At 39.5% G+C, this 14277-nt stretch overlaps 1 protein-coding gene across 1 annotated transcript; it reads left to right on the forward strand.

The window, feature by feature from the left end:
* Positions 1–2125: 2125 nt before the first annotated feature.
* On the forward strand, positions 2126–11130 carry LOC108430154 (patched domain-containing protein 3). Its single transcript, XM_017702455.2, has 4 exons — positions 2126–2842; positions 4251–4372; positions 4471–4616; positions 9594–11130. The coding sequence occupies exons 1-4, from the start codon at positions 2126–2128 to the stop codon at positions 11105–11107; spliced, it is 2499 nt and encodes an 832-aa protein (XP_017557944.1). The 3' UTR covers positions 11108–11130.
* The last annotated feature ends 3147 nt before the right edge of the window (positions 11131–14277 follow it).

The raw sequence follows: 14277 nt of genomic DNA on the forward strand, positions 1-14277 counted from the left end.
TTAGCCAAATTAGTCATATCTATCAATTCATTTTCATAAACAAAGCTACCTTCTAATTGACCAGTGGTGGACCAAGTACATAAACCATACTTGAGTTAAAGTGGAGATACCCAAGTTAAAATATTTCTCCAGTAAAAGTAGAAGTTCCTCCCTTTAGACCTCCACTTGAGTAAAAGTACTAAAGTATTTACCTTCAAATGTACTTAAGTATAAAGTAAAAGTACTAAAAGAGTAATTCTGGCTCTGATGTCCTGTTATCATTTTTATAACCAGACTGGCTTCATGAACTCATTTCAGGTGAAAGTCCTCCAGCGTCTCTCCAGGTAAACCAGTCTTTTAATAGAAGGTCATTAATTAGTGACGCTGACGTCTATTAAAATGATCATAAGCACAAAACACTGAAGGTAAACAGTTTCCATCAGGGAGAACCGAGTGGCTCTGAAATCACTTTTTACACACAAGCAAAGTTTCAGTTTCAGATTTATTTACAACTTAGTTCCAAGTTTAAGTTGAATAAAAACTGGCTTTAAACTCAGGATCACAGATGAGCTCCTTTACTATGTTGATCTGTAGGCGTCTGTTCATAAACATAAACCAGCCCAAACAAATTTACTATAAAATGAAATGGTGTTTGTAGAAATTCAGAAAAAAGCCGCGTCAGTCTCGACTGCATATGTGGACATATTTCTATATTGTGCTCTATTTACACAAAGTTAGGTTAGTTCATCATTTATGTTGAACAGACTCTCCCAAAGTTTTACGCTGCTGCGCTGACGTTGAACCGCGTGCTGCACTGGGTCGGTCTGACCAACAGGTCAAAACCAACTCAGAACAAAGTGACCGCTGGGCCCTGATTGGTGCTCTGGCTTTGTGCTTCTTTTGTTTTGACATGTTACGTTTTTATACACACAGAAACCAAAAGGAACGACAGATTTCTCAAAATGTAGGAGGAAAAAGTCGGATATTAGTCTCTGAAATGTAGTGGAGTGAAAGGAAAAGTCGCCCAAAATGGAAAGTTGTTCACAACTGTAATTAACTGATTAACAAACATTGCTTGTTATGTTAGAGCTGGTCTTTTCAATTCTGCTCTTCGTTCAGTGTCAGTAACACTGGGCCTCATTTATCAATATCTTCCTAAGTTTGTTCTTAAATGCGTTCTTGAGAAAGATCCTAAGAAAAAGTCTAAGTCAGATTCATGACAAGAACAAATCTCAAATAAGAAAACATTGGTGAATGCCAGAATCTTCATGCAAACTGCGTAAGGTGGTTTTAAGGACAAATTTCTACTTAAGAACAGTTGGTGAATGAGGCCCATTGTTATTTATCATTTCAGCAACAATAACTAATTAACATAAATTGCATTACATTTGTTATTTCATGTAATAACTTTCTTTGAGGGAGCTTTTAGAGGCATTGAAGTCTTTAAACGTCTGGTTCCTATCACTACCACTGTGGACAATTTTGACTCTAGAACATAGCATTTCACACTAAGTCACTTTGAATGAAGAGAGGATGAAGCTATTTGGTAAAAAGATCATAGTTTGAGCTCCAGTTTATCTAATATATTATCTGCATCCTAAAATATATCTTGTTACAGGTTAAATAAACAACAGAGTGACAAATGAAGTATATCCATTTTCCTTTATTTCTGTTATTTCTTATTCAAATGGTGCCGTTTCCCAAAAGGAAGTTTCCAGTGGCTGGTATCAATGGCCTTTTGTCCTGTTACTGAAGTGGATAATTGTCCCCAGGTCTGTACGGGCCTACAGGAGGTACCTGACCAGTGAATTAGAAAATTACAGCTTTTAAAAGAAAGCTATAGCTGTGGGTAAATACACTTTGATAACAATTGCTGATTGTTGGCCAAGAGTTAAAAGACACCAAGACCTTTGTTCTTACTCTTCCAGCTCAAGTCAATCTCAATATGAGGCTAGGGCCCACAATTATAGGACACCAAGTTGATTGATAGAAGCATGGGTGGCAGAGAGGGGGATTTTTTTTCAGGATCCTTGCACATAATAGGGAAAGTAGCACTAGCAATTATTCAAATGGGTCAATCGCCATTGGTGTGCCATAGAGCTTGGTCTTCACCAACTCTCCAAAACTCCAGACGAGCCTAGCAACCATGGTGTGCACCACAGACTGTGTGGAAAAACCAATCCGGTTTTGCTTGGAAAGAGTGGGAAAGTTTATTGGACTCCATCCATGGTGGTTCATCATCGTTCCCCTTGCTCTAGCTGCATCTCTTGGATGGGGCTTCTGCTTTCTTGAAGATAGAAAATCCAATGATATTGTGCAGCAGTTCACACCCATTGATGGACGCGCGAAGACAGAGAAGCACTTCTACAAAGCCTTTTTCCCCAGTAATAAAGAAGAGTTTTCCAGTCTACGACTGAACACGGATGGAGTTTACGGATCTCTAATCTTCATCAGTGAGACGGATGTGCTCAGCGTTGGTGCACTGGAAGAAATCCTGCACATAGATGCCACCGTGAAAGGAATAAGCATCAGACATGGAGAAGAAGAGTTTGCATATTCAGATGTTTGTGCTAAAGTGAATCAGCACTGCCATCCCAACTCACTGCTTGAAATCTTAGATTACAATGCCAACAACATCACTGTGGTCAACCTTACGTTCCCAGTTCATCATCACTTCAGAATGGGTCGAGTACCCCTGGAACATCTCCTTGGTCAGGTGGACGTAGACAGCAACACAGTGGTCCAGAGCGCCAGGGCAGTGAGACTGTTTTACTATCTACAAGAAGTCAATGATACGCTGGAAGATGCTTGGTTGAATGAATTTGTTCATTTGTTGACCAGCGTTACAACGAATGTCACACAGGTATGTCATTGATCCCAATATGGTAATATGGTCAAATTTGGATTCATGCTTTTCTGGGTACTTCATAAGGTTCACCTACTTTGCATCTACACTCATTTCCCATTTTATCATGACCACTTACCATATATACTGTGAAGAAGTCAGAGACCACCCATCATTTATTTCATCTTCAATCAAACGGTCACTAAATGCAAGTTGTTCATATTCATTCAGGAGATATTTCTAAGGAGATTAGACATAAGATAATCCACATGCATAAGAAAGGAGAAAGTCAGAGGAAAACAAAGGAGTTACCAAAGTTTGAGTTCAAAAAATGATTAAAAGCTACAAAGAAAATGAGACAACTGTGTAAGAGCACCTGGTAGACCACCAAAACTGTCCCCATCAGATAAATAGCACTTAACGCTTTCATCCTTGACAGAGAGGAGACAATCTAAAACTTTTTGATGGGCAATTAAATAAATTAAAGGTGGCCTATGACAGTACTGTATATGACTTATTTAACCATATACACTCGAAAAAGATGGTTCTATAAAGTTGGTTTAGTAAAGAAAATGGTTCTATATGAAACCATGAACATTCAAAGAACCCTTTGCACGATTAAATGGTTCTAAATGAGTGAAAGGATCTTCAGATCCTTTCAGATGATGGAGAATGTGATTGTAGCAAGACTGGAAAACTTTTTGTTAAAGAGAACCCTTTTCAAAAAGGTTCTATATACAACCCCAATTCCAATGAAGTTGGGATGTTGTGTAAAACATAAATAAAAACAGAATACGATGATTTACAAATCCTTTTCAATCTATGTTCAATTGAATACACTTCAAAGACAAGAGCATTTTTGTGCATTCCTCAACTTTCCCAGTCTTTTGTTGCTCCTGTCCCAACTTCTTTGGAACATGTTGCAGGCATCAAATTCAAAATGAGTGAATATTTGCAAAAAACGACAAAGTTTATCCGTTTGAACATTAAATATCTTGTCTTTGTAGTGTATTCAATTGAATATAGGTTGAAAAGGATTTGCAAATCATCGTATTCTGTTTTTATATATGTTTTACACAACGTCCCAACTTCATTGGAATTGGGGTTGTACAACAGGTTTTAAATAAGTTTTTACAGGTGAAAAGTATGTAGTTGTACCTTCTCATAACGGAACCTTTTAAAACCGAACAATAAAATAAAAAGCCTGGAGGCGAGACGGGGTGTGGAGTCAATACAACTTAGAAAATATAATTTCAATGAATTATAGAACAGTTATGTCCCCTGAGTGAAAGTACCCAGATGTACCCTTGAGAGTGCTGCCCCTGTGACAGTTTCACACCTTTATTTCTGAGAGTTTACACTGAAACAATCTCTTGTATAATACTGACGCTTTTTAAGAACTTGATCATTCTGCCGTTTCTTTCAGGTATCCTACTTCACATCCTTGTCAAGGCAGCAGGAGTTTGAGAAAAGCACTAAGTCTGTCACTCATCTTTTTGCCATAACCTACTTCATAGCTATCCTGTTCTCAGTTCTGTCATGTATAAGGTTTGTATGACATTTATATATGAGTTACTTACAAATGGCTTGCAGCATGATTATGGATCTACTACGTATTAACCATGCTTGATTCTGTCTCTCTGTAGGCTTGACAACGTGAGGAATAAAATGTGGGTGGCCGGCCTTGGAGTGATCTCAACCAGTCTAGCTGTGCTTTCCAGCTTTGGGTTCCTCTTAATTCTAAATGTTCCATTTGTCATAACTGTGGCATCATCTCCGTTCCTGATACTCGGTAAGTCACAGGCCGTCTGTTAAAGAATCAGGCCATAAAAAACTCCAGTTTAGACAAATTGCTACATCAAGTTACTCAGTAATCAAAAGTAGACTTGCTTATGTGGTTTCTGATACTGTATTATTGATATACTATCTACAGACATGGACAAAATTATGAACAAAAGTCAGGGTTCAAGATGCGTGCTGCTAGTTTTTAGCTATTCATCATCATCACTTTTATTTATATAGCGCCTCTCTCATGCTCAAGGATGCACATCAAACAAAACACATTAAACAAAAGGACAACACAGGTAAACATTCAAGTATAGATGGAACAACAGTACAGAGAACACAAGTACGTTTTTAACAGAGATTTGAATGAAGACAGAGAGGTTGCATCCCGAATAAACTGGGGGAGAATATTCCATAACTTGGGAGTTACTATATTAAATGATCGACCACCCATAGAAACCAATTTAAATCTAGGAACATGAAGAAGGCCTAGATTTTGCAATCTCAAAGTACAGGATGGGACATATAGATGAAGAAGCTCTGCCAAGTATTGAGGAGCCAGGCTGTGCAGAGCTTTATATATTATAAGGAGAACTTTGTACTGAATACGGAATGTAATGGGCAACCAGTGAAGACTCTGAAAGACAGGGGTGATGTGGTCTTTCTTTTTCGAAAAGCTGACGATCCTAGCAGAGGCGTTTTGAACATACTGTCATTCATACATACATACTATTCCAGTGGTGGACAGTAACTAAGTAAATGTAATTAGTTACTGTACTTAAGTACTTTTTTGGTGTATCTATACTTTACTGAAGTTTTTCCATTTTGGGCAACTTTTTACTTTCACTCCACTACATTAGACTTCAAAGTCTAATATCGTACTTTTTAATCCGCTACATTATGCAAAATCTCTCGTTCCTTTTGGTTTATGCGTGTATAAAAACACGAAGCAAGAACACCAGGAAAGGTGCATATGACCCAGTGCAGCACACGGCTCAACGTCAGCGCAGCAGCGTAAAATTTTGGCAGTGTCTATTCACCATAAATGATGAACTAACCTAACTTTGTGTAAATAGAGCACAATATAGAAATATGTCTACATATGCAGTCGAGACTGACGTGGCTTTTTTCTGAATTTCTACAAACACCATTTCATTTTATAGTAAATTTGTTTTTGCTAGTTTATGTTTATGAACAGAGGCTACAGATCAACATAGTAAAGGAACCTTAAAGCAAGTTTTTATTAAACTTAAACTTGTTACTAAATTGAATTAAGTTACTTACTCTTTTAGTACTTTTACTTTTGATACTTAAGTACATTTGAACACAAATACTTTTGTACTTTTACTCAAGTGGAGGTCTAAAGGGAGGAACTTCTACTTTTACTGCAGTAATATTTTACCTTGGGTGTCTCTACTTTAACTCAAGTACATGGTTTGTGTACTTCATCCACCTCTGTACTATTCCACTGTTGCGGCCCCATGTTTTGTCTGCCATGAGTGCCGTGGGATCAGTAACATGTGGCATTAAAGCATTGAACTGGTGAGAAAGGATTGGTAGCATGAGGAACAGACCAATATAGAGCTTTTGAAGCCATTTTTATTCATACCAACCTCATTAAAACCAGAGTGCTATGATATCTAGTACCAGACTGGAACAATGAAACTGGATGGCACAAAAAACGATACCTAACCACGCTCGCCGACTCTGAAACAAGAAGCGTTTAGCTAGTCTAAAAAAAGGAAACCAAAGCTAACTACTCTAAATGTCCCTAGTCAGTAATCAAATGTACATGTGGCGGTGCCCTCTGGCCTAGGGAGCTAGACAGAGTAGACATCTACGTGGTGCAAATGTATACACGCGCCCCTCTTACCTGCTTGAAACCACAAGTGGTACAAACAATCTCTTGTAAAGCAAAGTTATGCAAACTAAGTTAAAGGAAGCACTGATAAAATACTGTACCTAAAACAGTATTCCTGATCCCAGCTGCACCAGCCAGGACTCTGATTGGTTCACCTCACATGACTTTGCAGAGTAGGTACCTCTGTGAAGGAAGGGACCAAGAGAGAGAGAGATACAAACAAAAAAAAACAAAAACAAAAAAAGTGCTTACACGTAGCGCCACATACAGTGCTGTGCAAAAGTCAAAGACCACCCTTCATTATTTGAATTCCAGGTGAAATGACCATTAAGTACAACGTGTTCATTCCCCGAGTCAGCGTTTTACAACATTTTACACAGGAGCCTCAACAACTAAATATAATATCACATGTTTCAGTATTTAGTGTGTTACTCTTTACCGTTATTACAGCTTCCATTCTTTTCAGGAGACTCACTTTCAGTTTCTCGCAGAAAACGTCAGGGATTTTTTCCTCACCTCCAAAAGTTCAGAAGGCAGAGTTTATCTCGATTTTCTCCTCTCTCTCAAAGATAAAAACTTTGCTGCTGATGGGACAGTTTTGGTGTCTACCTCATCTTCCAGGTGGTTGTTAGGAGGCCCATCCATCCATTTTCTAATCCGCTTCTCCGTCAGGGTCACGGGGGGGTGCTGGAGCCTATCCCAGCAGTCTTCGGGCAGAAGGCAGGATACACCCTGGACAGGTCGCCAGTCCATCGCAGGGCAGACAGACAGACAGACAGACACAGACAGTCACTCACACCTAGGGGTAATTTAGCATGTCCAATCGACCTGACTGCATGTCTTTGGACTGTGGGAGGAAACCGGAGAACCCAGAGGAAACTCACACAGACACGGGGAGAACAGGCAAACTCCACACAGAGAGGACCCTGATCACCCGGTCGGGGAATCGAACCCAGGCTCTCCTCGCTGTGAGGCGACAGCGCTACCCACCACACCAGGCCCGTTTCCTTTGTAATGTTTTTGAAAACCCTGTTTCCCCCCCCCCTTATCTTTCACCTTACTTATATAAGTGGATTATATCTAATCCCCTCAGAAATATCTCCTGAAAAATAAGTAACTTGTACATAACTTGCAGAAATAAGAAAATGAATGGTGGTCTCTGACTTTAACTATGTACTGTACTTTTATCCATATTTATATATAACAATATGCCATACAGTGTCTGAAACCAAACAAGCAAGTCTGAGATTACTTAACAGTTTAACACAGCTTTAGACGAGTGTGATGATTTGGATTCATGCTTTTCTGGGTATTTTCAAGTGATAATGCACTCACTGGCCACTTCATAAGGTTCACCTACTTTGTATCTACACTTATTGCCCATTTTATCATAACCACTTACCATATATACTGTGAAGAAGTCTGAGACCACCCATCATTTATTTCATTTTCAATGAAATTTCATTTCAATTGCTAATTGGCAGAATGCATGTTCTAATACTGGTTAGCTACATTAGCATTTCACACTATCAGACAGAAAGGTTCAAACAATATCAGTGGACAAGTTGAAAAGTTCAACATTTTTAAGATCCAAATGTGCATCTCAAATAAGTTTTTTCCAGGAAAAGGTACATATCATATTTCATAACCTAATGTTTTAAATCATAACAAAGTAATAAAAAGGCTGGAGATTAGATGGGGTGTATGGCATCAATACAACTTAAAAAGTATAAGTGCAATGGAATATGGTAAATTATGTTCCCTGACTAAAGATACACTCTTAGAAATAACGGTTCCTCAATGGTTCTTTAATAAAGAACCATGAACACTCAAAGAGGCAATCATGGGCTGGAGGTTAGGGAACTGGCAACCGGAATGTCCCCAGTGCTGACAGTCCATGACTGAGGTGTCCTTGAGCAAGACACCTAACCCCCAATTGCTCCCCGGGCACCGTGGATAGGGCTGCCCACCGCTCCGGGCAAGTGTGCTCACTGCCCCCTAGTGTGTGTGTATTCACTAGTGTGTATGTGGTGTTTCACTTCATGGATGGGTTAAATGCGGAGGTGGAATTTCCCCGGTTGTGGGATTAAAAAAGTATCACTTAACTTAAGAGCCCTTTGCCTGATTAAAGGGTTCTGTGCATCGTTAAATGGTAAAACATTTTTGAAAAGGGTTCTTCTATTGTTTCGTTGTCAAGCTTATAACAATAGAATCCTGGGTGCTGTATAGAACCCGTGTCCAAAAGGTTCTATATGATACCATCCATAGCACATTCATGCACATTTTCCATCAATTGCAAGAACCCTTGAAGATCCATCTTGGTTAAGTACATAGCACCAAAAAGAGTTACTGTATTGTTGTGATGTTAAGCTTGTAACTATAGAAGAACCCTTTTAAGTGCTACATATTTTTAATTGTGCACCTTAAATAGGCTTTTCCCAGCAAAAAGACACATATTTGTAATGTATAATAAGTAAGTAAGTATAATGTATAATAAATTATATAATTAAAAAGCTGGAGACAAGACAGAGTAAAAGGCATCTATAAAACTATAATAAAAAGAATAAACGCCAAGTATAATTGCAATGGAATATGGTACAGTTATGTTCCTTAACTAAAGGTACACTGTTAAAAGTGATGGTTCTTCAAGGGTTCTTTAGTAAAGAAAATGGATCTATATGCAACACTCAAAGAAGTCTTTGCATGATTAAAGGGTTCTTTGCATTGTTAAATCGTTCTTCAGTTTGAAGGGAAGTATGCTGTAGATGATTCTATATAGAATCTTTTGGAAAAGGGTTCTTCCATTGTTAGGAAGTCAAAAAGGTTCTATATAGAACCCTATAAAACACATTCTCCATCAATCTGAAAAAATGCTTTCATGATGCAGAGAACCCATTAATCATGCAAAGGGTTATTTGACTATTCATGGTTTCATGTAGAACCACTTTGAGGGTCCCATCCCAGTGACAGGCCAGTATCTTTGTTTCTAAAACCTAGAGATCCAAGCGCCGTGGGGGACTCACTACATTTGTGCTTTAGGCTAAATTCGTTATGCTTTGTAATTAGTTGCTGAGGTCATTGACAGTTCATGCAGGAACATAAACTATGATACGTCTCTTTCAGGGATTGGCATTGATGATATGTTCATCATGATCTCCTGCTGGCAGCAGACCAATGTTCATGACAGTGTAGAAGACCGCATGGCTGCCACCTACAGAGAAGCAGCCATTTCCATCACAATCACCACCCTGACCGACGTGCTGGCCTTCTTCCTCAGTTACAGCAACCCTTTCCGTTCCGTACAGTCTTTCTGCCTGTATGCTGGCACAGCCATATTGTTCTGCTACCTCTACAACATCACCTTCTTTGGTGCATGTCTGGCTCTGAACGGCAAAAGAGAAGAAGGCAACCGCCACTGGTTGACATGCATGAAGCTTCCTGAAGACTGTCCTCCAGGAGCCTCCACAGCATATATCGCATGTTGTGTTGGAGGAGCCTACAACCGTGAATCTGGAACTGAGGAGGAACATCTGATGCAAAAATTCTTCAGGAAGCACTACGGACCACTTTTAACCACATTTTGGGCTAAAGCAATGGTGATTATTCTTTACGTCGTATACGTTTCCATCAGTATCTATGGGTGCACTACTATTAAAGAAGGCATTGATCTCAAGAACCTGGCAGTTGATCAGTCTTACATAGTCAGATACTATGAGGATGAAAAGGAATACTTTGGTCATTACGGTCCAAATGTAATGTTGGCCGTGAATGGTACGTTTCCATATTGGGAGAACGTGGAACGAAAACATCTTGAGTATTGCATTGACAAATTTCAAAAACTTCCATTCGTCAGGAACCAATCTCCCTCTTGGCTTCATTCTTTTGAACATTATGCAAAGGAAAAGAGCATCAATATTAGCTCAGACGTTGAATTTAAGAAACATCTGGAAACTTTTCTAGGAGAACATCCAATGCTCCGGTCGGATGTTAGTATTACCAATGATAGCATAGATGCCTCGCGCATATTTCTTCAGACCGCCAATGTCCCATCAGAGAAGATAATGCTGGAATCATTGAGAAAAACTGCAGATGACTGCCAGATATCTTTAGTGGTCTACCATCCAGCATTTATATACTATGATCAGTATGCTGTGATTATGAACAATACCATTCAGACGGTTTGCGTAGCTACCTTGGTTATGTTGGTCATCTCCCTCATACTCATCCCAAATCCAGTCTGCGCTTTGTGGGTTGCTTTTACCATTGCGTTGGTCATTGTGGGAGTTGCAGGCTTCATGGCACTGCTGGGCATCAACTTGGATTCCATCTCGATGATCAACCTAATCATTAGCATTGGCTTCTCAGTGGACTTCTCTGCGCACATCTCCTACACATTTGTGTCCAGCACTAAGCCCAGTGTGAACGAGAAAGTTGTGGATGCGCTGTCACATCTGGGCTTTCCCATCCTGCAAGGAGCTTTGTCCACAATTGTAGGGGTTGTAGTGCTCTCTGCATCTGTAAGCTACATCTTCAGAACCTTTTTCACCATCATGTCTCTGGTTATTTTGTTCGGACTCCTTCACGGCATCACTTTTATCCCAGTGTTTTTAACTTTTTCACAATTTTGCAGCACGTGATACAATTATAACTGTTTATTTAACTGAGTTTTACTCATCATGTTATTAGAATGACTGCAAAGTTATATCTTTTGATGTTTGTTTTGAAAATGGGGCAATGAGACGATTTCTTGTGTTTATTATTTTCCTATTAGATCTAACAAATACATGGCATTTTTCTATAATACCTCTTTTATGTAAACACATTTTCAGTGCATCAGAATAAAAAGGTATTTCAAATTGAAATTGAAGTTCGAAAATGTCAGCAGTACAGCTAAAAGTATTCAAATTAATTATAAATCCTTTTTCTCCTGAAGTGTCAGGCAGTGCAAGGACTTTTATTCTGACATTCTTTTAAGAAAACAATAGGCAGAGTATTAAGTCATAAAGACCCTAAGTGACCTTCATGGTGCACCACTAAAGTCAAGTTTAAAATAAACAAAAAAAATCCAAATAAACACACAAAAAAAAGTGATTAAGCTGGTTCAATTAAAAGTCAGTAGTGCGACCACAGAAAAACCATAAAACAGTTTTTACTGTTATAATAAGGTTAAAAATACAAACAAAAAACGCATTCATAAACTTGAGTTGAAGGACAAAGGTCTAATATGGGAGTCCAAGTACAAAGGAGTAGTTTATACATGTTTTCAGTAGTTTTTACAATTAAAATATTTGATACTTGGTGTTGATCTTTTTGTTACTCAGTGGTCTGGTGGACCCACCACATTGTTTTTTTTTTTTTTTTTTTTTTAATCAATACAGCTATAACAATTTATGAAAAATGTCAGATGTTTAAAATATAAGTGGCCAGAGTAGGGTTCTCCTTTAGCAGCTGTAGCCAGTCAGCAGCCTGTTCATGCTGTCCACACACACTCACACACTAACTAGCAGGCCATGTAGGAGGAGAACAAAGTGAAGGTCACAGCACCTTCACACCTTTATTCCCCGCGGGTTCAGCCCAACACCACATGTGTTATATAAATGTGGGGGGGTGAACAGAGTGAAGGCACTGAAAATGGGTTACTTTATATGTTCTTCACAGAAAATGAGCAAAGGCCGAAGAATCTGAAGTTGAAATAATAATAAATCGCATCATTTATTCTTTTGGTAAACATTGAAAATGGATCCCACAAACCCAACACCACACAAGGGTTAATGTTTTTTGTTCATGTGGGTTGCACCAACTGACATTTTCTGGTTGTCAAAATAGATTCTGGGTAAAATGAATTTTGCCATTATGAAACATACGTAAGAAATATCAATGCATTGAAAAGAATCGTGCAGATATAAAACGCACATCATCCATCCATCCATTTTCTAAGCCGCTTCTCCGTCAGGGTCGCGGGGGGATGCTGGAGCCTATCCCAGCAGTCTTCGGGCGGAAGGCAGGATACACCCTGGACAGGTCGCCAGTCCATCGCAGGGCAGACAGACAGACAGACAGACAGTCAGACAGTCACTCACACACTCACACCCAGGGGTAATTTAGCATGTCCAATTGGCCTGACTGCATGTCTTTGGACTGTGGGAGGAAACCGGAGAACCCGGAGGAAACCCACGCAGACACGGGGAGAACAGGCAAACTCCACACAGAGAGGACCCTGGCCGCCCGGCCGGGGAATCGAACCCAGGCCCTCCTCGCTGTGAGGCGACAGCGCTACCCACCACGCCACCGTGCCGCCCTAAAACGCACATCATAGTGTTCAAAAAATTTTTAAAAGCCTTATTTTAAGGACGGAAGATTTTTGCAAGAACCACATTTAAATGCTCTAAATAGCACATTACATGTCAACAGATGAGTGAAAGTACATGTAACTGAGAATAAAGGAGTTGATATAAACTAAAACTAGCTTAAAACCCCTGATTCAGCAGATTCAGACTGTGAAATGACCTCATAATAAATGCCAGACTGTGTGAGGTCTTTGTTTGCGTTTCTCTTCTTACCAGAAAATCCATTATGCAAATTCATTTAGTCAGAAACAGGTCTGTCTGTTTTATCTATTCCAATTTTGAAGTGCCATCAATAAACACAGGGCTCTAGACTAACTTTTTACCCTGGTTGTACTAGTGCGTCTAACTGTTTTTCTTAGGTGCACCAGCACAAAAGTTCAGTGCACCCAAAATTTTCGACAGCATCGCATTTAACACCTCAGTTTTACAGGTTAATTTTTTTTTAAAGTCGCTGTCCATATAAGCAATGTTGACTTGTAAATGATTAACTAACAATAAAATTTACACATCCCACTTCATCTCCCTTATCTGTGGTAGGATGATCTCATTCCTCTGAAGTAGGAGGCTAAACTTACTAATGCCACTGAACACGTCTGCAGTAAAATGGCAGAAGGCCACAAAAGTGGCATCTTCCATTGATTGCCGCTGAAAGGCAGCGGGGGGAGGGGACACTTGGGCAGTATATTTATCGCGGCATGTAATGTGTTTTATAGATGCATTGTTCAATTTGAATGTATTAGAACCAGTCACAAATGCACTATTACCAGCCACAGTCTTCCCACACTCTTTACAGTAAACGCAGTGCATTATATTATCTGCTTTACTGTATCTTAGCCAGGGAAACTGTTCAAGCTGCTCTCTTCGAAATGTAGACACTTTCCCCCCTTTTAATTTCAGTGGGCTCTGGCTCGTCAATCGTATGTGGCTCATTATCTGATGCCGTCTCCGGACCAGGGCTTGACATAAACCTGAGAGGTTGGTGGCTCCGTGTCAGAGCACTGGTTATGATTTTCGGACAGATCAGGTCTTAACTTAACATTCTTAATGAAAAAGTCTGTTTATCTGACGGGCCTAGGCTACTCCCCTCTCTCTGTCTGACTGCAGCACACTCATTTTCAAACATACACACACGTACAGGAATATCTGGACCACGGTCAATCATTCTGGGGGTCCCCACCCTTCACCATCTCTGATTGGTTTAGAACACAATATGGGCCTAATGTGTGTCTGTTGTTGAACCACAGGGAGACTTTCAGTGGCAGAATATCAAAGAATAGCTTTCCATATACTTTTATTTATTACAGCAACTCATCCCTCACCAACTTTGCACAAATTTCAAGCGCAATTCACCTTAAAACTCAATCAAACCTCAGGCTTACATTCCTCTATACATCTATATACAAAGATAAAATGTTCCCACACAATAGTGTTCATATATACACGTCTAAACTTAAGTTAAG

The sequence above is a fragment of the Pygocentrus nattereri genome, chromosome 19, assembly GCF_015220715.1.
Source record: "Pygocentrus nattereri isolate fPygNat1 chromosome 19, fPygNat1.pri, whole genome shotgun sequence".
In the NCBI taxonomy this organism is placed as follows: Eukaryota; Metazoa; Chordata; class Actinopteri; order Characiformes; family Serrasalmidae; genus Pygocentrus; species Pygocentrus nattereri.

What these genes read in the sequence shown, in the direction of transcription:
- LOC108430154 (XM_017702455.2), top strand. Translation starts at nt 2,126, where the DNA reads ATGGTGTGCACCACAGACTGTGTGGAAAAACCAATCCGGTTTTGCTTG. An exon ending in TCAGTTCTGTCATGTATAAG is followed by an intron (nt 4,373 to 4,470) that starts GTTTGTATGACA and finishes GTCTCTCTGTAG; the next exon opens with GCTTGACAACGTGAGGAATA. An exon ending in ATCTCCGTTCCTGATACTCG is followed by an intron (nt 4,617 to 9,593) that starts GTAAGTCACAGG and finishes CGTCTCTTTCAG; the next exon opens with GGATTGGCATTGATGATATG.